Here is a 25182-nt window from a genome sequence, read left to right as displayed (position 1 = left end):
CCATTGAAACAAGAATGACAGTGAGAAAACAAGTTGCCAAAGACACAATGATTGAAATATCGGGAAAACACAGCTACCAAGATCAAACTGGTCTCTGATGGCACCTCTTTTCAGAGAACATGGTAGGCATTGAGTTCATAGATTATCTTAGCCTCTTTCAGAGGACCTCAAAGACCTCAAAAATGTTGGAAACTCCTGCTCAAAATCATCTATTATATTTTCTACAAAGGGTCAGAGAAGTATAATTTCTTTCATTTCCAGGCCAGTCTCTAGCTGCTTTCATTCATTTCTCAGCCCACTGTAATCTGGTTTTTATTCCCATAATTCCACTAAAACTATAGTCCCTAAAATTGCCAGCAACCTTCAGGTCTTCAAATTTAGCAGATACTTTTTAGCCTATCTTATTTGACATCTAGTTCAGTCAAGCACTGAAACTGTTTTTTTAATGCTCTGTGACTGTTCTGGAGACATTGTTTACATTTACACAAATGATGTGGGGGAGTTAAAGCCGCCTTCTGCTTCTGCTGGCAGGGAAGTTTGTCTTGAACCTTGGTAAATAGGAGTTTTTGATGCTGTTGATAACTGAACCATTGCACATCTGCCTGTTATTCTTAAGGTTAACCCACCCAGAGGTTCCATACAGTAGTGGCGCCACATCATCCAGCAACAATCCAGAATTTGTGGAGGATCTCTCCCAGGGTCAGTTGCTTCAGAACGAGGCTTCCAATACGACAGAAGGCACTGAACAGAGGCATGAAGATGAGGTAAGCTGAAGCATCTCTTCCCGTTACCGGTCTCTGAAGTTTCTGAAGGAGCAGTCAGCTCAGGAATTGATTGACGTGTTCATCCTCTGGCCTTCTTAAATTCTGCAGAATTTTCTTCATAGAACCATACTAGTGGTTTCACATATTACCATATTAATAGTTTTAATGACATAGAGACAAGTAGATTCTTCTCCCCCCTACTTAATAAATTTATACCTACATCATATTAGATGCTCAACAAATGCTTGTTGAATGAATAAATGATTTAAATAAGTAATGAATGAGAAGTCCCCATGCCCTTGTTCAAGGCCACACATTGCACACCCAGCCCTGCAGTGTGGAGTCATGTGTCCTGAAAGGATTCACACCACTTACCAGGCCGTTCACCCTCCCCTAGAGGGCGTCGTTCCTAACTCACACTTGGTTCCAAGTGGACGGCCCCCCCATCAGTCACGCCCTTTTTGGACTTTCAGCCTTCCTCACAAATGATTGATTACATTGTCCATGTTTTAAAGCACTCTTTTTATAGCCATAAAAAAGTAGCACCATTAATTTTGTCTTTTTTCTTATTCTAAAATATCTTTTTTCACGTTGGCATCCTTAAAGATTATAATGAATGCTTGAAGCTTCTTAAACATCTTAAAATCCTTAGTAGCTTTAATGTTACTAAGTTTTTAAGACAAAAACAGAAAAAAAAAAAACTGATACCAAATACACCACTTGTCCAATGGTGAATTATTGCACCATTTTATGTATATTTCGAGGAATACAGTCCTGTAATTAATATTTAGATGTTTTTGTCCCATTTTGCTTATCTTTCTCTTCTCTGAAGTAAGAATTCTTGTATCCGTAAAACTGTTAACTGATAGGCTGTGTGTATTTGTAAAATTATGAAGCAGAAATGTGATGTAGTTTGCATCTCATTAAAAGGGCTATGGTAAAACATCAATAGTACCTCAGACCTTTCTTTAAACTTTTTTGAGGTGATTTCATCTTTTGAATTAACTAATAACATATAAAGACCTCTGACTTTATGAAATAAACATCTGGAGGAGCACGTCATCAAGCCAAAAGAACTAAGTATTCATTGTGGATATATTACACTTGATGACATTTTTCTAAGACTTAGCTGTTAATTTAAAAAGCTATATGCTATCTGCTATGGGAAATGAATCAGTCTTTGAATGATATCAATGAAAAACATCCTTCATGAATGATTTTTAATCCCTGTACTACAATTTGTCTCTTTGTCTGCCCAGTGCTTGTGACATCTTGTTCTGATCTACTGTGACAGCATCTGCTTCTCTGGCACAGTGCTATGTATGTGCTAGATTTCTCATTTAGAATATTCTCCTGTCAGGAGTCAGGACTCGTTAAGTGCACGTGAAGGCCAAAGCTTATGTGATCATGGTACCCCTTATTCTCACAGTTAGGATTAGCCCCTTAATGTAACAGTTTGTAGTATGTACATAAAAGGATGTGCAAGTGAACCATCTGGAGTTCCTTCTTGAAGACTGCATGGCAGTCATTTGTTCCTATGACAGATCTGGAGAGTTTTGAATAGCCAGTCCCTTAATGGTAGGAAAATGCAGCTCGTATCCTGTTTTGTTCGTTTGTTTTATTGTTGTGTTATTTGGGCAGATTTTGTAATTTTGGTTTTTGGTTTTTTATTTTGTCTTGTAGCAAAGAAGTAAGCGAGGAGGTTGGTCCAAAGGAAGAAAGAGGAAGAAACCTCTTCGAGACAGCAACGCACCCAAATCCCCCCTTACAGGATATGTTCGGTTCATGAACGAGCGTCGAGAACAGCTTCGAGCAAAGAGACCAGAAGTCCCATTTCCAGAAATCACAAGGATGTTAGGCAATGAATGGAGTAAACTGCCTCCTGAGGAAAAACAGGTAATCACTCCTATTCCTGATCCTTTGCTTGGTTTTGATTTTACCTCGAAGACCGCTTCTTTCAGAAAAGCAAAGAGGATGGATGGTTGGTTCTTCAGTTTTGTCACAGAGCCTAGGAGAACAGAATAGCAGGATTCACCATAGCTCTTTTCTCTAGCATGGTGGTTTTTATACCGTTTCAGGGTCTGCTGCAGGGGTACAGCAGGAGGGACTCTAGGATCCCCTCTCACCCCCCAACCCCCACTATCCAAAAGCAACTCTGCTTTTATTTGATTTATGTGCTGAGAGTTCATATAAGAATTTTATAAAAAATGATTCAGTATTACAAAATTAAATCTATCAACATAATTTATTCCACCGAGTTAAATGAAAAGTTGGGGCGCCTGGGTGGCTCAGTCGTAAGCAACTGCCTTCAGCTCAGGTCATGATCCCAGGGTCCTGGGATCAAGCCCCACATCTAGCTCCCCACTCAGCAGGAAGCCTGCTTCTCCCTCTCCCACTCCCCCTGCTTGTGTTCCCTCTCTCACTGTCCCTTTCTCTGTCAAATAAATAAAATCTTTAAAAAAAAAAAAAAGAAAAGAAAAGTCATGAGTTAAATGAGAAAAGGTCATTTGATAAAATTCTGCTGTTCACGTAAGATTTTTGTTTAAATTTTTTTAACTCGAGTTCTGGCAACTTTAGCCTACTACGAAAAATAAAGCAAGAACTGTTTGAATTCTTTCTTCTCTAAGACAGAAACGAATACTATTGCCAAACTGAAACAAATCCATTTGCTAGAGTTCAGAAGAATTAAGGACAAGATAGCCACAAATTGATTGAAATGCCACAAAAGTGGAGTGACTGTAATGATTGTGGGAGGGGCTTGGGGTTAAAAGTTCCCAGCATTTGCAGCATCTACAAGATAGCTGTATTTCTTTTATGTCTCATACTCTTTAAAAAGGATTCCAAACAGACTAAAACCAAATTGAAAAATACTCTTGGGAATTAACTGAATTCAGAACATTTCAAGGAGATTATATTAAGTTGCAACTTGAAGCTCTTTGTGGTAGCAAGCAAGTAGGAAGCAATGAATATCGTCCCTTGTTTCAGCTCTAACGTATAGAGGGATCCCGAGCTGTACAATACTCAGTTGGTTACTCTTTTGAATTTCTTAACTTCAAAATTAGTACATGTTCATTGTTTAAAATTTTTTTAGATGTTACAGAAGTGCATAAAGAAAAAAGCAAAAGTAACAGTAGTCCTCTCCAGAGATAACTGCTATTAGGTAGGTAGGGCAAGGGTTTTTGTGTTTTTGTTTTTAACTGTTTATTTTGAAAAGAATTCAATGTGCAAAGAGTTACAAACACAGAATAGTACAAAGAACACCCAAATATCCTTTACCCACATTCACCTGTAGTTAACACACTTTACCCCATTTCTCCATTTGTATGTGCACTCACACTCTCCTGGGCAAGCTTCACACGTATGTGCACTCATGCTCACACACACACATTCTCACTCACTCACTGACACACACATCTACTCATGCTCATGCACTCTCACACACACTTTTTTTTTTAATCATTTGAGGGTAAATTATATACCTCGTGGCCCTTTACCCCTAAATATTTTAGTGTGTGTGTTTCCTAAAAATAGGCGTATTCTCCTACACAACTGTAGTTTCGTTATCGACTTTACGATTTTATATTAGCACAATAGTAATTACTGGTCAGATCTCTGGATTCCTTTAACCTGGAATATTTCCACAGCCTTTCTTTGTCTTTTATGACATTGATATTTTTTAAGAATGCAATCCCTCCCTCTTCCTCCACCTCCTTTTTGTTTACTTCTTTTTTTTTTTTTTAATTTTATTTATTCATTTGACAGAGACAGAGACAGCCAGCGAGAGAGGGAACACAAGCAGGGGGAGTGGGAGAGGAAGAAGCACGCTCCCAGCAGAGGAGCCCGATGCGGGGCTCGATCCCATAACGCCGGGATCACACCCTGAGCCGAAGGCAGACACTTAACGGCTGAGCCACCCAGGCGCCCCCTTTTTGTTTACTTCTAACCGAACATTCCTCATTTTGTATTTGTCTAATGTTTCCTTGTGATTGGATTGAGATTATGCATTCTTAAAATACTGCATAGGTGGTGTTGTGTCCTCTCCAGGGATCACATGTGCAGGCACAGTGTCCTTTTATTCCTGATTGGTAATGTTAATTTTGCTCACTCGATAAAGTTTTTTTATTCTCCCTTACAATTAATAAGCAATCTGTGGAGAGACGTTTTAAGAACATGCAAATAGTCTGTCCCATATCAGATTTCCCCCTAGATTTAGCATCCATTAATGCCTTTTGCTTGATCTGATCTTTACCATGAGGGTTGCAGGATGATAATTTTCTAACTCCAGCACTCCCTCCATATTTACCAGTCGGTGCTTGGCATTAACCTAAGCCAGCGCCGTTTTCCTCCCCGCCCCACCCATGTTTATGTATTTGTTTGTTATTTATTGTTGGTATGAGCATATTAATTTCTTTTTTCCCAGTGGTTTATAATTTTATTACTGTACTTCAGTGTTTGGGTACTTAAATTATCCCAGATTTGGCCAGTTGGGTGTCCCCTCCATCTGGCTCTTGGGCAAGACAATGTTTTTAACATAATATCTGACTCTAGTTTGTGTCCATTTAAAGGCACTGTTTTTATACTTTATTTCTTAAACCTAATCGTTGAATGAAAAGGACAAGGCACTAAACAAAATTATCCTGGTAGATCAATGACTTTGTTTAAATAATTAATAGCACAAAGTGTGTAGATATAGGCTCTCTCATAGTAGTCCATTTTAGGTCCATAGGATGAGGTCATTCCTTTTTATGTTCTTTGTGTGTCCCGGCTTTAGTGCTCCACTCTTTGGCTCTTAAAAGGCCAATTGATGTATGATATCATTCTCCGAATGGGTTGGGGATAGAGAAACAAAGTAATATTCCATCCTTTCTCCTGGGAAGACTAAGTGTGCCTATATGGTCTTCAGTCCTCTTGAGGATTCTAGTGGCCATGTGTAAATTAGAGAAATAACTGTAATATCTTCTTGTGAATATTTTATGAGAATGATCTCAATAGAACTTGTCTTCATTAAGTTAGAAAAGGCAATAAATAGTCCAAAGGATCATAATCACCTATTTCTTTTATAATTGAGAGATTATATTTTATTCTATCCATATGACTTCTTTTTTCTCCCTTAAAGCTTATCCCTTATATACTTTCTTTCTATGTTCTAATTGTCCTCTGTTGTCTTCAAGGAGTTCACTAATAGTTTATCCAAATAAGATCTGTTTCCTGAAAATAATTGCACATTTCTTTCCTAGCGCTACCTTGATGAAGCAGACAGAGATAAGGAGCGTTACATGAAGGAACTGGAGCAGTATCAGAAGACTGAGGCCTACAAGGTTTTCAGTAGGAAAACCCAGGACCGTCAGAAAGGCAAATCTCATAGGCAAGGTACCAGAACCAGAATGAAATGTGTTTATAGTTTGTTGTGCATGATAGAGTGTCAAAAAGTCTACTGTTAAATATAAAAGATAAGTTTCCATCATTTCTGTGTTCTATGTTCACTTACAAACAGCACCTTGGAATTTTATTAAAATCACATTGCTCTCATTTAAAAATTTCAGCTGGGTTTCCATATCCAGTATCAAACAATTTGACTGATGTTCCAAGACCCTTTTTAGTTGCCTGTGTGTTTCTCTGCCTCTAAACAAATCTGTCTACATACCTGCCTTTCTTTAACACCTCTAAGCCTTCATGCACCATTTCTCCCAGCCCGCAGTGACCATCCTTCTCAATCATCCATTCACATTTTCTGGTACTCGAACAGTACATAGTGAGCACTTCCTGGGATACATCAGGCTTTCACCTAGGCATTAAAGATGCAACAGTGAACAAGATAGACAAGACCCCAGTCTTCATGGATCTTTTGTCCTGTTAAAATTGTTCATTATACCCTTCAAGTATTGCTTCAAGCTCCCTTTCTTCAGGAGACATTGCCAAAGAAGCCCCACCCACAGCTAGTGTGTTGTGCAAACAGCCTTTGGCGTGCATCTCCTGTCCACTCTACCACTCTATTCTCTTCAGAGGTAGGAACTGCGTCTGCTGTTTCCCTTGTGTCTGACTGTAATTGTCATGTGGCACAGTTCATTTGCTTGGGTTTTGTTATTGTTTTGTTCTTCAAATTAATGTTCTCTTATTCTTTCATATTTTTAGATGCAGCCCGGCAGGCCACTCATGATCATGAGGTAATTTGCTTTCTGTTTACATACCATATATCTATTTAGAATAAAGTTGCTGTTTGTCGTGCTATCAGACTTTTTTTTTTTTTTAATGACAGAGTATTTCCTCTATCCCATAATTCAGATGGGATGAGTTCTTTTTGCTCAAAGATTCTTACTGTATGGCAGATACTTACATGAGTCTCCTTGAACTACAGCCCCTAACTCCAGTCCTTTCTTCTGGTCCAAGAATTTTATTGCCTTGACATGCTAAAGATGGCTGGAATTTGGAGTGAGGTATAGAAATGAGGACCAGCTGAAAGCCATAATTTGGTCATAGTTTATCGTCATCAGCTACCTCACTCTGACTCTCAGGAAGTTGTGGTTTAGGAAATCCAACATTCAGTTAAAATGAACTATTCAACTGCAGTGTCAGCAGAGCACAAGTAACAGTATCTTGGTTCCTAGCTCACTGGCACGCACTTGTTTACTGGCCTTTTCCCCTCCATTTGGTTTAGCCTATCACCCATAGGATTTAGGCCTGTGTGTCTTGACTATGTGGCAGAAGAGCTTTAAATATATATGTAGCCCAACGTTCACATATGGTTGTAAGAAAATAAAATTTTTGGTAATTCCATGCTTTAAAATGCTCAGTGACTTTTCATCACTTACCAAATCCCATTCAGCTCAGCAGTCTGAGTCTTCTGTAATCACGTCCCAACTTCCCTTTCCAAACACCTTAACTCTCACATTTCCCATGTATATCTATGTACTTAAAAACCTTTACTGCTCGGGTGCCTGGGTGGCTCAGATGGTTAAACCTCTGCCTTCGGCTCAGGTCATGATCTCCAGGTCCTGGGATCGAGCCCCATGTCGGGCTTCCAGCTCAGCGGGAGTCTGCTTCTCCCTTTCCCTCTGCTTGTGCTTTCTCTGTCTCTCTCTCTCTCTCTCTCAAATGAATAAATAAACTCTTTAATAAAAAAAAAAAAAATTTAAAAAGTGCCTCATCCATTTCTGCTTCATGCCTGTATTCATATTCTTTCTTCCACAAAAATACTTCTCTCTCTCACTCATTTTTTCCACCACCCCTCCCCCATCATCCTATTCTGCCTCACAAAATTCTAGCCATCCATCAAACCCTGTTTCAAGTTCCATTTCCTCCTTCAAACTTTTCCTGTGTCCTCCAGCTTCCTTTAACCCTCACAGCTCTCTGTATGTACTTAGCTGGTCTAGCTAAGGTGTTGAGGTTATTCAAGTGCTTCTATTATTCATACTCTTGGATTGTAATCTTTTTGAAGGAAGCATGATCTCGTTTCCATCTTGTACCGCCCCATACCACCTAGCATGACGTGCTTGCATTGGGAGATCTTCCATAAATACTTATTTTTACACAAGACCCATTTATTGAAATATTAGTGGAAATTTACAAAAAAGAATTTTCTGATGTACTCTTGTGTGCATTTAGTTTTTTTTAAGAAATAATTTCTTCAAAATAATAACATTTCTCTTTGGTCCATAGTTCTCATACGTAATTTAGCATTGGTGACCTTGAAAACATAGGGAAGACATTTAGATTCACAAGTTAAATAGATTTATTATGATTCGTGAATTAGGAAGTAAGCACAATAAAAGCATTTTATTCTTCAAATAAATCCTATGTAAATGGAGACACATGGCATATCTGTGCCCCAATTAGGGTGAAATATTAGGATTTTTTTTTTGAGAAACTGTATGTATACTTTATACATAAAATCCTAATTGAATAGTGTTGCAAGCTTTCCATATTGCCAGATGGTTGTATAATTACTTATTTCTCCTTTTATTTGTCTCTGCCCACCTACCAATATCATGAGATTTCCATACTTCTTTTTTTCCCTTATTAAGCATCCTTTATAACTTCTCTGTTCTTAATGGTTACAAAAGAGAATTTGGACAATAATCTAAAACATTTCTAGGCACACTTTCTAGTCCACAACTAACTCCTTTCATCACTATGAATTTTGCTGGCCAAATTGTCTGTGGCATTTTGTCTTCAGTAAGGTTGGTAGTTTTAGTCAGGAAAGATACAGTAGATTTACTCAGTCACAGAAGCTGCTGCTGCTGATTTGAGAAATGAAGGTTTTTGTTAAATGAGGCTTTTTATTTATTAAATGAAGCTTCTTATTTTTATTTACATGATTTAGCATGGTATGAATTTCTGTGATTTATGAAAAGGAATCAGTCTCCATATGATTTCCCTGTTCTAGGATTACACACACGGTAAATGAAAGGAGAACAAGCAGGGGCGCCTGGGTGGCACAGCGGTTAGGCGGCTGCCTTCGGCTCAGGGCGTGATCCCGGCGTTACGGGATCGAGCCCCACGTCAGGCTCCTCCGCTATGAGCCTGCTTCTTCCTCTCCCACTCCCCCTGCTTATGTTCCCTCTCTCGCTGGCTGTCTCTATCTCTGTCGAATGAATAAATAAATAAAATATTTTAAAAAAAAAAAAGGAAAACAAGGAGAGAGTAGATGGAGAGCCAACAGTCGTTTCTCAAATGTGTATACAGTAGGCTCTATGAATCTGTCTGTTGCTATGCCCACATCAGGATAAAGCTCTCTTAGCAAGGTTATTGACCCAATTAATGTCCCTCACTTTTTTAATTTTTCATTGACTACTATCTTTCCTAAACTAGGTAATTTCAAAACAATTGCAATAAAAAAAGAACTGGTTTGAGTTTTTAAACATAGTTACACAGTGATTTCCTTACATATAATTTCTTAGCATAATGGTTCAGAAAAATAAGAAAGCGCTATGAGTGAAAAACAGCCACAGGGAAGCCCATGGAAAGGAAGAACTGAGTAAGACTTTAAAGATGCCCTAGGTTTTGTGGGGGACACCTTGAGGTGGGTGAAATGGCTTGAGCAGAGTTATGAGTAAGTTAATAAAAGAGCAAGTATCTTGCAAAGTGCCTAAAACATCATAGAGTCTGAATATGTGCTTATTTCCCTTTACTTATCCTATTAGGAGTAAAATGACAAATGTAGTAGCATAGTCTTTCAGCTCACTTCAGAAATACTAAGACCCTCAGAAATTCTCTGAACTGACACCCCCCCCCCCCATTTTAGGGTTGAGAAAAGTGATTTACCCAAGACAGGAAAGAACTTCCGCAGACTCAGTTACTGAATTAGAAGCAGAAGTATGACTGAAGTGCAAGCCTCTGTATCCCAGTCTAGCATTCTTGGCCGCACATGCCACGCTACATGGCACAAACTGGTGTTGAAAGTGGAAATGGGCCTGGATGCTGGGGATGTCACCAAATTTGTTGCCAGTTAAGACACATTATTTCGTTTGTATACAGAAAAGAAACCTATTACATTACTAACTGTAACTTGGATTCCTAAGACATCGTTACCACGACAGGTACCGGCAAGTGCATGCCAGAGCTAAAGAAATGCTGACCTGGGAGCCACTGGAGTGTTGGGTGTAGCAGTGGGGCACTCAGCCAGGTACATAGTATTGAGAGTGTTCCCTAAAGTAAAGGGCACTTGAGAGAAGCATGTCACATTGTATGAAATTCTGGCCCTGAACCTAGATCACAGCAAAATAGGTTCAGTTCAAAAGAGCCTCTGTTCTCTTACCCTCCACTCAATATATAGAATGAAAAACCAAAGTGAAGAGCATTTTTGCTCCTCTCAGATCAAAAGCCAGCCCTCTAGACACAGGAGTCAACTAGCGTTACTCTCAAGAAAGTGTCTACATCGTGCGTGAGGACCAAGATAGAAACAATAACTCTGCTTCTCCTTTAATTTATGAGAAATGACAAAATGACACTCAGCCTGAACAAATTAGACCCTTTCAATGAAGACGTAATGAAATCCTGATGATTTTAATCCCTTGAGCGATCCTTGGAACAACTTAAGTATATCCGAGCCCCCAGGAGGATCCTCTCCATGCCGAGTAATGTACTCAGTAATGGGAGAGTGCTGATGGTTCTTATTACCACTCTTCCGTTAAGTAGAATTTCTGTTGCCTTTCAGAGACTGAACCTTTTCATTTAATTGCTTTCGTGTTTCTCGTTTTGCACTCTAAGAATTTGTACCAAGGGGCAGTGTGTTCACGCTCCTGTGAGGTGCTGTGCTCTGTGCTCCGTGCTTAGTAGTTAGCTTGGTTTGGGTCACTCTGGCAAAGAGAAGAGAATTATCGGTCTGAGGAGAGTCAGGGGACTTGGAGAGGGACTCGGAGAGTCACAGACCTGTGACTAGGTGACTGATCTCCTTTGAGCCTGTGCAGTTAAGTAGGAGACTGAAAAAGGTAGGATGATAAGGTCATAAGACTATATGAAGTCATTTGTGGACTTACATCTGTTATACTTTGTTCATGTTGAAATTGCATGTCGTAAGTTTTCTGTTTTCCTATAGCAACCCAGCAACAGGGTTAAAGCGTACGTAAGCCTGCAGAGTCGAGAGAAAGCCACCGTGAAATATGTCTAGGATCCCTTTGGCACTAACTTTCCTTGCCCATACTTTGGTTCTCTTTGAAGCCAGTAGGAACTGGCCCAAGGTAGAGCTTTACATGTTGAAATTGGGGCTTTCACTGATAATTTTATTGTTTCTTTTTAAATTGTTTTGGGAAATTTTGTTTGCCTTCTTTAAGAGGTAAAAAGATAAAAATCAAGTGCTCTGAAAATTTCTTCAGGTAAATACATAGTTTTTCAGACTTAACATCTTAGATGGCTCTCTTGATCTGCTGCCGTTGGCAGGCTGTTCACGCAGCCCAGCCCCCTTACAAGGCAGATGCCAATATGAAAATAGGAGCTTGGCTGTCAGAATCCCCTCATAGACTGTTAACTGCTTAGCTTTCTACTGGGCACCAGATCATATTTGTGTTCAAAGATAAGTGCCACTAGTGGTGGCAGGAATAGGAAAGATATATTCTTTCTCTGGCTTTAAACATGTTTTTTATAGCAATGCCTTTGGATTTTTTTATTTTTTTTTATTATTTTTTTTTTTACTGTTCTTTATGTTATAAAGGTTTTGGAATCTTCAGATTTCACTAACAATTTCTTCAGTACTCATTTCCCGCTGTTGTCTTTACCATCTTACATTATGCAAGATTTTAAACACTGTGCCAGTACACTTATGATTTATATTCCTAATGCTTTCAACTTCAGATTCACTGTAGAAATGGCAGTCAGAGCATCTTGAAATTGACTTTATTCTTAAGGGTCATCGTGGGATATATTTTGCAGTAATTTTGTGAGGCCTTTTTTTTATTTTTAAATTCACTAAATTGGCGAATTAATTTTAGGCTTTGTTATTTTCTATCTCACGTAATCCCTCGCTTTTCTCATTTTTAGAGCCTCCTTATTTCTGACTTCTTGATTTTGTTTTGTTTTTCCCCGTTTGAAGAAAATCGAAAAGATCCCCAATTATAGGCTGCCCCTCTAAATAAACGAAATGGTAGTACCGATAGAATGCCATTATTATTGCTCGTGGTTGGCAGAGTTCTTATTGTCCATTCTGCAAACTTAGAACGGACAGCCCTGTCTCAAAGCATTTTACATGAATAACCAAAAGAAGCAACTGAAAAAAACACCAAGAAATTCCCTTTTTCTGTTCCTGACTCAACCACTTGCACAGCTGTATACTGTTGACTGTTCAAAGCACAGAGTTGAGAAATGGCTTCCAAATTCTCCTTTAGGGAAATTTATGTAGGTTTTTTTTTTTTTTTTAAGATTTTATCTATCTATGAAGGAAAGAGAAAAAGAGCACGAGTATGGGGGGATGAACAGAGGGAGAGGGACAAGCAGACTATGTACTGAGCGCTGAGCCCAACTCAGGGTTCGATCTCAGGATGCTGAGGTCATGACTGGAGCCGAAATCAAGAGCTGGACACTCAACCAGCTGAGCCACCCAGGCTCCCCTATGTAGGCTTGTTCTAAGGTTTCTCATTGCACAGCAGTCATACGCCTGAGAGAACTGAATCGTTAACCTGCTTGAGCTCTGTGAAAGGTTGATTCCAATGAAAAGGTGAATACATTTCCCTCACACCTCCACCTGAACTGATTCGTGCTCACCCTACTGTTTCTGTAAGGAAGACATGGCCTAAAGGCCATACCTATTTAATTTAGCTTCTGTTTAAGAATTAACTGTTTTGGGGGGCACCTGGGCGGCTCAGTCAATTAAGCATCTACCTTCGATTCAGGTCATGATCCCAGGGTCCTGGGATTGAGCTCCCCTGCTCCAGGAGGAGCCTGCTTCTCCCTCTCCCTCTGCTGCTTCCCCTGCTTGTGCACACTGTCTCTCTCTCTGTCAAATAAGTAAATAAAATCTTTAGGAAAAAAAAAAAGTTAACTGTTTTGTTAGGATTCCTGCCTAGCTCAGTCGATGGAGCATGAGACTCTTGATCTTAGGGTCATGAGTTTGAGCCCCACATTGGACTTAGAGATTACTTTAAAAAAAAAAAAAAAGGAATTCACAGTTTTGTGAAAAGATATATGCACCCCTGTGTTTATTGCAGCATTATTTACAATAGCCAAGATATGGAAGCAACCTAACTGTTCACCAGTAGATGAATGGATAAAGAGGATATGCATGTACACACACACACACATACACACGCACAGTGGAATATTACTTAGCCATAAAAAACACTGAAATTCTGCTATCTGTGACAACACGTATGGACCTAGAGGGTATTATGCTAAGTAAAATAAGTCAGAGAAAGACAAATACCATATGATATCACCTATGTGTGGAATCTTAGAAAGAAAGAAAGAAAGAAAGAAAGAAAGAAAGAAAGAAAGAAAGAAAGAAAGGAAGAAAGGAAGAAAAGACAAGACAAAAAGCAGAAATAGACCCATAAATACAGAGAATAAACTGGTGGTTGCAAGAGGGATAGGCAAAGTGGGTGAAGGGGAGTGAGAGGTACAATCTTCCAGTTATGGAATGAATAGGTCACAGGGATAAAAGGTACAACCTAGGGAATATAGTCAGTGTTATTGTAATGGCATTGTATGGTGACGGATGATAGCTACCGTTTGGTGAGCACAGCATAATGTATAGACTTCTGGAATCACTAGATTGTACACCTGATACTAATGTAACATTGTGTGTCAACTCTACTTCAATAAAAGAGAAAGGGGGGGGCGGGAAGAATTAACCGGGCTCCTGGGTGCCTCAGTCTGTTAAGCATCTGCCTTTGGCTCAGGTCATGATCTCAGGGTCCTGGGATCAAGCCCTACATTAGGCTCCCTGCTTAGTGGGGAGTCTGCTTCTCCTGTCCCCCGGTGCTTCCTCTTCCTCTTTCTCTTAAATAAATAAATAAAATATTTAAAAAGGAAAAAAGAATTAACTGTTTTGTTACTCTTAATTCACAGAAAGAAACAGAGGTAAAGGAACGGTCTGTTTTTGACATTCCTATATTTACGGAGGAATTCCTGAACCACAGCAAAGGTAATTACCAAAGTATCATTTTGTGTTTCTCAGGTTTGTGACAGGGGGTTTCATTCTCAGGGGGGGTTCATTGCTCAAAAGCAGCTGTAGTGATATTCTTGACCCTAGGACTGGTCTGGAAGGAGAAAACTGTGTCTATTTCACTCTATAGTAAGGGTAGCTACTCAAAAACCAGTGAAGGAAAGCTAGGCCAGTTTTGTCAAAGCTACTTCAGTCTCTGGATCAAAAGAAATAAATGTGCATCACTAAGTCAGTTGCTTTCAGACTCTTAGCCTGAAACCTTTTGTATAAACAAAAGCTTACATGGGCATCCAGAATATAAAATAAGTAAGAGCAAAGCTGACCCCATTGCAGTAAAGATGGAGACCCACAGCTGTGCTTGCAGTCTCCCAGGATCCCCCTGTGAAGCCCCTCAGGCTTCTCATTGCACAGTTTTAAAAAACAAAATAAACACAAATACCGAGAATTGCAACTGTTCCTTGCAATCTTAAGTAGGAATATGACCAGCTTTAAGAATTAAAATAGCTCTGGGGAACCAGGCATTTTATTGCTGAAATTGCTATCTGGAAGGCTATAATGAGAATAGGGAGATGAGGTGGGGTAGCTAATTAGAGACAGCTAAGCAGAACTTCCTTGTAAGAGTCTTTGGGAATCCTGGGAGTCTCCTAGTGCTACATGTGTTCTGTCTGGGGCGGGGGGGGTGTCCTCAGCTCGGGAGGCAGAGCTCCGCCAGCTTCGGAAATCCAACATGGAGTTTGAGGAGAGGAATGCAGCCCTGCAGAAGCACGTGGAGAGCATGCGCACAGCAGTGGAGAAGCTGGAGGTGGATGTGATCCAGGAGCGGAGCCGCAACACCGTCTTACAGCAGCACCTGGAGACCCTGCGCCAGGTGCTGACCAGCAGCTTTGCCAGCATGCCCTTGCCTGGTAATATCCCCCTTACCTTAGCATTTCGGTGATGGCGAAGGGAGCAGGCGCGGTCTTGTCTTGGTATTAGTAGGGTGAGGCTAAAGTCTCCCCACCAAGAGGAAAGCCAACAATATAAGGGTTTTCTTGCCTCAGAGGTTTCTGTAAGTCTTATAATAGTATCTCAGTATTGGCACAGTCATCCAAAATTTCAGGCTCTCTGGTCATTTAAATTTTTCTCCAATTGTATTTTAATGTAATTTACTTTCCTTTCTATTAAGCTTAATTTGATATTCAGAATAATGGAAACTGAGTGATAAATTCTGAGTAGAGCATTTTTCTTATGTATGTTTCCTCGTTTTGTAATTTTGTTTTAATGGAAGGAAGAGGAAAACAAAAACTAGTATTTTTTGTATCCTCTTTCCTGTGAAGGATAATCACAGCAGAAAGCAGGGAGAGTCTCTAACTTTTTGTTATACGCAGCTGCTCGTATATACTATAGAACAGTATATAGCCCATCTTTTTATTCAGGATATGTGGATTAATTTCATTTCTTTGAGGTCTCAAAGTCTCTCCTCTGAAATGAAAATCTGATCTATGGAGCAGATCAAGTGACTCCACCTGTACTTGGAGTCACTTAAGTGTGCTACGGTTGAACCGAATAGGGAGGATTTTCTTACTTTCTCTCCTTATCTCACTTCAGGAAGTGGAGAGACACCTACGGTGGACACCATTGACTCATATATGAACAGACTGCACAGTATTATTTTAGCTAATCCCCAAGACAATGAAAACTTCATAGCTACAGTTCGAGAAGTTGTGAACAGGCTTGATCGTTAGGGAATGGTGAGTGCTCACTGATGCGATATGTATGTGCCAACACGTCATCAAAAATAAGAAGGCAGTGGACTTTCTCAAAGCTACTAAAACCCTGGCCTTACATCAAATAAATGAGTTGGGGACTTCATTAAAATTACTGTTACATGGTTATTAAATGTAGTAAATAATGTGAGAAAAGAGTTCTTTCTCATGCACGCCTCAGTATGGTTTAAAGGAAAAAGCATGATTTTTTTTGTGGTTGAACCTCCATTCCAGCTTCGTTAGTTATTAGCTGTATTCTCTGGTGTTAGTTTCCCAAAGGGTTTTGAAGAGCGAATGAGAAGTTTAGAGGAAATCACCCCCAAAACAGCACTTAGAACAAAATAAATATCACTTAATTGTTAAGCTTCCTTTTCCCTGGAAAATACTAATGATAACTTACAACAGCAGTCACTGAGACATCTTATGATTATAAACCTGCATAAGTAAGAAGGTTTTCATTCAACACTCAATATCAAGAGCAACTTTTGTATGTTAAATGTCACTGTGGACTATCCTTACAGCGAAACAGCTATTGCCCTATTGAAAGAGATTTAGACTTTGAAATAGGGAGAAGGGAAGGCACCTGGCTGGCTCAGTCAGAAAAGTGCACAACTCTTGATCTTGGGGTGGTGCATTCCAGCCCCACGTCAGGCCCAGAGATTACTTAAATAAAATAGAAAATAAAAAGACTTTAAATCGATTTAAAAAAAAAAACTCTTAGTAAGCAAAAAAGAGAGGAGAGAGAAAATAAGCCTTCTAAAATATACTCACCAAATGACTGGTAGCATGTGTTATGTTCTCTTAGAATAGAAAAAAAGTACATTTCCAGGAAGTCTCTGCCCACATAAACTTTTGGTACTAATGGTCAGTCATCAGGTGTCATTTCTTAAATAGAACTCGTATGTGTTCACCTAAATTTCTAGAGCTAGGGTGCCCTGTAGTATGCCATCCCACAGAGTTGACATCCCTTTGGTCTGCAGGTCAATGCCTGCAGACATATGAACTGTGGAAATCCTAGGACATATGGTGAGGTGGCCGTATATGAGTAGAAAAACAAAAGTGGACAGCAGGACATGCTCCTTACAGTGGCCAGTCATGGGTTTGAATCTTTAGTTATTTGTCCTGCAGGTACGAGTGCACTCATATACATATTCATATCCTAGCATGGTTTGGACCTTGAGCAAAATGTATAAGAATAAATAAAACCCATGATTCTTTGTTTAATGAGGCAACATCTGCTAGCAGAGACAAAAGCAGTAGTCTCTCCTTGGCCATGCCGTTGGATGGTAATTCTGCAAGACAATTCATTATACTTTAGCCTCAGCTGTGTTCTGGTGGGGAAAGGATTACCATCCTTCTAGTGGGTAGCCAGATGGAACAGACCGTACTTCTAAGAGATGGCTGGACTCCCTACAGAATAAAGAAGTGGCATTACCGCTGCTGTTTATGAAGGGAACAGCTTGTAAATCTAGGCCTGGGATTTTCAGGAGCTCATCATCCTTCTCATTTTCACACAGTGTTTTCAATTAGCACTCTTGTAGGCTTGAAAAGAGAGAGCTAGGAGAAACTGTGGAAGATTGTGAAAAACACAGTAATTGATAATATGGTGTCTCCTCACATAGGTATAGGGCAGTTATTGCAAGTTTTGAGCCAAAAGTGGTTTTCTATTTTGAGCATTTTGCCAGTAAGACTCTCCTAAAGCTTTGCCTATCTCAGGATCTAAACTGTAGTATCTGCTTTCAGAGGTATCGTTGAAAACCTAGATGTTACCATTATCCTTGATTTTAACCTGTATTTTGCTCTTAAAAAAAGAAATACCTGAAATGTGAACTGTTCTTATTACTACAGATTCTTACAATCTAGTCATGCAAACGTAACTAAGAGTAGATAGTTCCCCACACCCATCGAAACTGTCAAATGAAACAATTATAAAGACTGTGATTAATACTAGCTTGGCCTCATTATACAAATATGTACAGACAGCTAGGCCTGACATCCCCAGCATTCGTGGTGCAATTAATTACTCTGACGTGAGCTTGGCAAAGGTTGCGTCCACTGTCAGGAGCCAGTGAGTGAAGGGAAGCCAATGTTCTGCAGTTTCAGGAGCATATTAGAGCTGGAAGGGACCTTTAGAAATCCCAACATTTTACATAGGGAGAAACTGGGTCCCAAAGAGGTGAAATGTCTTGCCTGAAAAATATCTAAGTCGATGAGTGCAGAATCCAGGACTAGAACACATATATCTAAATTTTGGTTCAGCAGGCTTTCTAAAACATTGCTGTAAGGAGTGGGGGTAGGTGTAAGGGGAAAGCACTAAAAAACCTTGGAATGTGAGCATTAAGATAAATAGGAAGCAAATAGAAAAACTTACAATCCAGTAATTATAATGTTATAAAATTTTGGTCAGCCTATTTAAAAATCATTTTTATGGATATACAATGAAAGATTTGCCCCAGCTGTCACCTTTCTCCGAGTCAAACTGGTACCTAGAAAAAAAGTAGGACTGGGAGGAAACCGTGGGGGCAATTTCACATTGAGAGGTGACCATGTTACATAAACTGTCAAAATCCATATGTTACTTGATTTCAGCTTAACCAAATGAAAAATATTCGGCTCTTTGAGGAATTGAAAAAAAAACCTTTCTTACACGATTGCATTTTTAGCAATGTAAGAAAATGTATTGATCCTGTGCACACAATACATTTCTACATGCATACCAAAATTTTTACATTTATGCTTGAAGAAAATTGGTTTTGATTGATTATGCATTCTTTGCGCTAAAATGGAGTACTAATTTTCCATCATCAGATTTGGCCCTTTTCTGTGTTGGGCTGACGATTTTCCTACCTCCCCATTGTTGCTGAACTGGAGCGGGGCCATGTTGCATTGAAATGTTATCTAAAACATCTCAGTGAGCTTGTGTGCTTGCAGCTTTATGAGCTCTTGTGTTTACACGCACCCTGCTCCTCACCTCAACCCTACCAGAAATAGAACAGAGCATTTTTTTTTAATCCAGAGCCCTAACCTTTCTGATCAGTGCTTACCTTTTGGGTATCTTCATTGTTTTTCTCCCTCCCAATCCTACAGGTCTTAGAGCGCCATGATGTTCTGTAAGTGGTTTTACTTGTGAGGAATGAGAAGCCATCCATGGAAATTTGAACTGAGTGGAGGCAGAGAGGGGGTACAAATTGCTCTGCTTGGGAAAGAGCTGTCGGTTAGAGGAGTTCAAGCCTTCGCCCTTGGAAGCCGTATGAGACAGCAGCTGGAGGAACATGGATACACACTTCCTGTGGAACTGTCCTTGTGCAGCTTTGAAAATATACAGCCACTCTCCCAGGTCTTCGGTTTCCTGTCATCTGCATTTCTTTCTGATAAAGTGGGTCTGCATAGATTCTGCCCACCGGCCACCCTGACCCTGACCTCTCCTGCAGCAGAAGGGAAGCCTTTCTCATTGCTCTATCGCATGGGACCCTTTTCTCAGTGGCTCTGCTTTTCTTACCTACCTGTCACTTTTTTTATATATATACCTTTGGGGATGATTTTTTATTTCCTTCACCCCCTCCAAGTTCGACATCTCCATTTTCTGACCTCTGGGCTCTGTTGCTCAGCAGGGCTCTGAAAGAGAGCTTCTCTCATTGGACAGGCCCAGGCTTCTCCCATCATTGTCCTGCTGTTACTCCAAAGAAAGGAGCTTCTTGTTGACAGTGCCCTGTGGAGCGAGGCTGTGTTTCCTACCCCACATGGTGCTCAGTGGGTGCCGGCCCTCACCGAGGCTTTGTGATTGCTGCCCTGAAGGAGAATGCTCTTTCCTTCCTCCTTGCTACTGCCTGCTGTTTCCCAAGCATTGCTCCTGCACAGACACGGTGTCCCAGCCCCAGCAAGGCTCTTCGGTTCCCATCTGTTGGCAATGTCTTGTGGAGCATTTTTGCTAAGGAAAAGGTCATTGGCAAATAGGAGAGAACGGGAAAAGTAGTTTCTCATTTGGCATTGAAAAAAAAAAAACAACCCAAAGTGTATCGTGAGTGAGAACTGAGGGAATCCCTGGCTGCTTTAGGTTTACCGATGCAAGGATAGGGACAGGTGGAAATGTTCAAAATCGTCCCTGAGCTGACAAGCAAGGGCACGGAGGAATTCGTCTTCCTTCTGTAGCCGCAACTGCAAAATCTACGTCAAAAGGACAGGCTTCCCTTCCTTTTCCCCTCTTAGGAAGTGATTTTTTTTTTTTTAACACCAAAAGGGAAGAGAGGTTTCTGAGTCTCCCCTCAGGTTTTGCTGTGTTTTGTTTCAATGCTGTAGAGCACAAGGCTGACAGTTGCAGCTGAGATCTTTGGAACCAAAGTGGGGCACGCTGAGCCCATTGTCTCGGCACCACGCCACTGAAGCAGGTGGAAGTGTGTCCCCTTCACAATCTGCTCATGAGCCAGGGCACAAGCCAGAAACCCCCTGTCGTGTTGCTGCACCATCCTGTCTTCTCAGCATCTCCGTACCTGATTTATTAGCCCAAAGGAAATAAAATAACAACAAAAACAACCTTTTAAAAAAAATGTTATGTGAGCACACGGCAAATTTCCATGCACTGAAGCCCACACACCACTGCTTGGCAACTTCTTAGAATAAGAGCCCAGCATTATCTGTCGCCATAAGCCTAGCCTGCTTTGTTCTGTATTTTTCTGTTTTCCTGCCCTCACCTGCTGTTCCTGTCACTTCCCTCAGCCTCCTTGCCTGCTCAGTCCAAGCTAGAACACCCTGTGTGTCACAGAAGGACAGCCAAGCCAGTTCTGGAAGTCTGTGTCTGCCTTCCTCCAGACACTTTGTCTCCTTTTCCTCTCCTCCTGATATTTCTGTTTCTCCTTTGTGTCAGTTTTGTGCACCTTTGTTACCAGCACTGTTGACCAGGAAAGGCTGTACCTTGGTCCAAAGATTATCATTCTCCAGATTCTAGCTAGGACATCTGACATTGACTTGAAACATTTGCATATTCAGGAATGCCCCACACCTTGCAAGAGCCTACACTCTGAAACCAATTTCACAAACTACGCAGGCTGCTTTTGAAATACTGCCTCTCCCAGTTGCTACACACCTGACTCCGATGGCTGGGATTCAGCTGCCACAAAACTATCAGATTCTGTAAAGCAGGTCTGTGTTCCTTAACCAGGAGGTGGTAAGTGAGGTTACAGGCTAACGCAGTACCTAACTCATGTTCCCCAATATACTTGTAGATATTCCTGCACACTTATAGGTTCTTCTCATGAAATAACTTGTTGCCTATTCAGTGTTACGGATTTCTTTTTTTCTTTCATTAAAACACAAGGAGCAGCTGAGGAAAGTAAGACAAAGTGTTTTATTTCTGACAACATTACATTTTAGGGGAAAAAATTGTGTATATGTGTTTGGAACTGTTGAAATGCCAAGTTTTCTGTACAAGTGTTTTTGTAATTAAACTTTTAGATTTTCTTTGTTTTTGAAGAAGTTGATATGCTTGCTTGACACTTGCCTCATTAAAACTTTTCTATGTTGAATCCACCTCATTCAATTTTCCCTGCATTGTAATGAAAAAAGTCCTACCTCTGCCTTTTCATCTTAAAGACTTTGTCAACTCCACATTAATCATCAAGACTGTTATGCTTTTAAAACATTAACACATTCATTTTACTAATTGCTTATTCAAAACGTGTCTTAGCTTGTTTGAGAGTTCAACTCTTTTAATGTATGTTACAACAATACAGTGAGTTGTAATTCATTTTAATGTAGCAGTAGTATTCTGGAGGCAATGTGAAAGAAGTCTGATGTTCTTTCTTTTGACAGAAGAGATTAGTTGTCCTTAGATGCTTGCTTTTAAAAATAACCACTACTTAACTAATCAAAATCATTTTTAAAGGGAATCTCTCACCTATTTCCACCATGCTTTTAAAATCCTAGAGGTGAGAGAACCTGGCTTTCAAAGCCTGCTGCTCTCTAAGTAGCCACTGGTGGTGTTGCATTGGGCAAGATTTGCTTTGCTCCAGCTCCAGTGTCCTCTCCTGACAGAACACATGCCTCACAGCTCTCTTACACTGTTGTTAGAAAGCTAGAATTAGGGAACAGGAGTGACCATGCTTTGGAGGACACAAAGACTTGGCTACATGAGTGCCAAGAATTATTGAGCCAACTCAGTTAGGATGGGGCTTGACTACACGCTTAACAGAAACCCAAATCAGCAAAAACTTGAACAAGAAATGCATCTCTGTCATGGAAAAGTATTCCAAAGGTTGGTAGTCCAAGACCAGTATAATGGTTCCTGTCCGCACCACCACATGGTTCCTTTCTCAGGGTCACCTCATGGTCCAAAGTAGCCACTTGACCATCAGCCATCATTTGAAATTCTGGGCAGTATGAAGAAGAAAAGGGGGCGAGGACAAAATGGGCAAACCCAGCTGAGTCAGCACCCTTTAAAGAGTCTTCCTGGAAATCACACTCAACATTTCCAGAACTCAGTCATGTGACAGCAGCTCACTCTAAAGGAGGCCAAGAAATGTCACCTTTCCTTGGACATTACTTCCCCCAGTGATACATGAGTTACAGTCACTGAAGAAGGGGGAAATGAATACAGAGTAAGCAACTAACAGTTACGTGTTACTCTGCACGCACCAAAGCCAGCCCTGCTGTATCAGTGAGCAGGGTGCACTATTTTGCCTTTGTGTCTGAGAATTGGTCCTATACTTCCTTGGGACCCCACCCCCACCGCCAAACAGCAAAAAAGCCGAGGACTAGCTTCTCTTGAGTTCCCCTTTCCTGTTCCCACCTTAGCTTCTTCCAAACCCCTCAACAGCTGGTGGCCAGTCCTGTTTGGTAAAAGTCAACATAAACAGGTGGTATTATTTCCCCCAGTTGTTTGTTCCCTTTCTCTAACTGCTCAGCATCTGCTGGATTAAAACAACAGCAGGATAAACTTTCCCTGAGGGTGGGGGAATCGAAGCACTGCTTGGAGGAAAAGCTCATAGCTACTTCCTGCCCTCCGAAAGAATTTCCTGCCTTGCAACTGAGAGTTCCCAGTCAAGGGTTTTTTCTTTGTTTCATTTATTTGCCTTTTGACACATACCCTGCACTCAGAATATCTATAGAAATAAACACTAGCTCATGTGCCAACTCTGGACTGAGAGAGCAGGTAAAATGTCAATGTCCATTCATCCCCCATCCAGAAACCATTTCACTGTAGTTTTCGTGGGAACATGTGTCTACGGGGAGAAACTGCATAAAAAGTTCTAACATGGGCACCTTGTTTTAAGAGCTTTGATACAGGTAAATAATTTTTGGAGAGTGAAAGAGTTGGCTTGAATCTCACCTGACAGATGATTTTTGCATAATTGCAGGAGGGTTGGCAATGGGGAGTAGGTCTGAGCCCTGAGGGGTCCGCATCTTAACTAATAAAACCCGTATCTGAAACATAAATACAAAGGCTAGCTGATAACAATCAGAGTTTTTCTAGTAGAGGTTGACATAGCTGGAAAATAATAGTTGGATTAATTGTAACTTAGATGAATGGTTTTCAAAGTGTGCTTTTGACTTATTAGTAGGCCGTTAAATCAAATCGGTCAAAAACATTTTTTAAAATGAAATGAACAGAGGGGCGCATGGGTGGTGCAGTCGGTTAAGCGCCCAACTCTTGATATCGGCTCAGGTCTCAATCTCAGGGTTAGAAATTCAAGCCCTGCACTGGGCTCCATGCTGCACTGGGCATGGAGCCCACTTAAAAATTAATTAAAATGAAGAGAAACTGTCAGAAAACATATAGTAAGGGTAAGTATTATTTTGCAAAACTTTTTTTTCCCACTTTAGTTCATATACATGTGCTAGGTTAGAATGTAAAATATGTTTCTTACCAAGGGGGTCAAAATAAAGCCAGTCCATGACGTTTCACTACCTCCGAAATTGGATGGGATCGCTGCGTTCTATTTTGCTGGGCTCTGCAGTTTTCTACTGTGTGACCTTAGGCAAGTTGCTTAAACTAGTCAGTTTTCTTATCTGTTACACAGGGATATTTATAGTTCTATTGTGTAGAGTTTTATATGGATTAAATTAGCTAATCCATGTAAAACATTTAGTACCTATCACAGAATAGATACCTGAATGTTAACTATTACAATTTGTGAAAGATTCAAGGGAAGTGAGAACAATTAGACATACCAGAGGCCAAGCACTCTCCTCTGCTTTTTATATAAATTATGTCATTTAATTCTTCCCACAACATTATAGAGTAGGTCTACTGTACCCACTTTACAGGTAAGCAAATTGAGACTCAAAGATGATAAGCAGTTTGCACCTGGGAAGAGACAATGGATTATACCCAGATAGTTCTGACTCCACATTCCTCTGTAGTCAGACTGTCTTAGAGATACTTAATGGGACTGGCCTGAGTTCAGAGCAGGGGCATAGTATGCTGGGTGTGAGAACCAGAATTAGACCTCATCATCCAACAATATTTGCCGAATGTCTTTCATTTGTCAGGAGATAACTCCAGCTCCCTGTCCCCATGGAGTTTATATCCTGCTAGGGGAAAAGAAACTATAAACAGATAACCTAACAAACTCCCCTCCGCGGGTTGCCAAGAGAAGATGGAATGCTACAAAATAACTAAGAGGAAAGGCTTCTCTGAAAAAGTAACATTTAAAGACAGACCAGGCTGACTCCAAGGAGCCTATTCTATTAGGGAATAGAACAGCCAAAATCCTGAGGCAGGGATGAGCTGTGGGATTTCAAGGAAGACAGAAAAACCCGTAAGGCTGGAACAGAGGACAAGAGAGTCGGAGTGGCTTTGAAGTTGCCAGGTAGGCAATACAAGATCGTGTAGAGCCTTGCAAGGTGTGGTAGAGAGTTTAAATTGTATTCTAAGTGGCGTGTGAAGAGAGCTCTACAAAGATAAGCGTCATGATCTGATCCATGTGGCCCACGTGTCACTGACTGCTGTGTCCAGAACTGGGCGGGGGGGGGGGGGGGCAAGAGCAGAATCGGGCCAATTCGAAGATGGGCCCAGGGGGTCCGACTCCTGGTTTGGGCCCAGGTCGTGATCCCAGGGTTGTGAGGTCCAGCCGCACGTGGGGCTGTA

At 40.6% G+C, this 25182-nt stretch overlaps 1 protein-coding gene across 22 annotated transcripts in view; it reads left to right on the top strand.

Annotated features, from left to right (window-relative positions):
• Nucleotides 1-21619, top strand: part of HMG20A (high mobility group 20A) — a 75979-nt gene extending 54360 nt beyond the window's left edge. For all 22 annotated transcript variants that reach the window (XM_026478583.4, XM_057303677.1, XM_057303670.1 and 19 more), the window contains 8 exons: nt 617-764; nt 2448-2660; nt 6002-6134; nt 6897-6928; nt 14259-14334; nt 15045-15260; nt 15943-16085; nt 19188-21619. In XM_026478583.4, the coding sequence (XP_026334368.1) occupies nt 617-764; nt 2448-2660; nt 6002-6134; nt 6897-6928; nt 14259-14334; nt 15045-15260; nt 15943-16079 (955 nt within the window). In that variant the 3' untranslated portion in view covers nt 16080-16085; nt 19188-21619. The remainder of the gene's footprint in view (nt 1-616; nt 765-2447; nt 2661-6001; nt 6135-6896; nt 6929-14258; nt 14335-15044; nt 15261-15942; nt 16086-19187) is intronic.
• The last annotated feature ends 3563 nt before the right edge of the window (nt 21620-25182 follow it).

Source organism: Ursus arctos, unplaced genomic scaffold, assembly GCF_023065955.2.
Source record: "Ursus arctos isolate Adak ecotype North America unplaced genomic scaffold, UrsArc2.0 scaffold_28, whole genome shotgun sequence".
NCBI lineage: Eukaryota > Metazoa > Chordata > Mammalia > Carnivora > Ursidae > Ursus > Ursus arctos.
The sequence above is the reverse complement of the archived record's forward strand: the minus strand, read 5'-3'. Positions and strand labels throughout refer to the sequence as shown.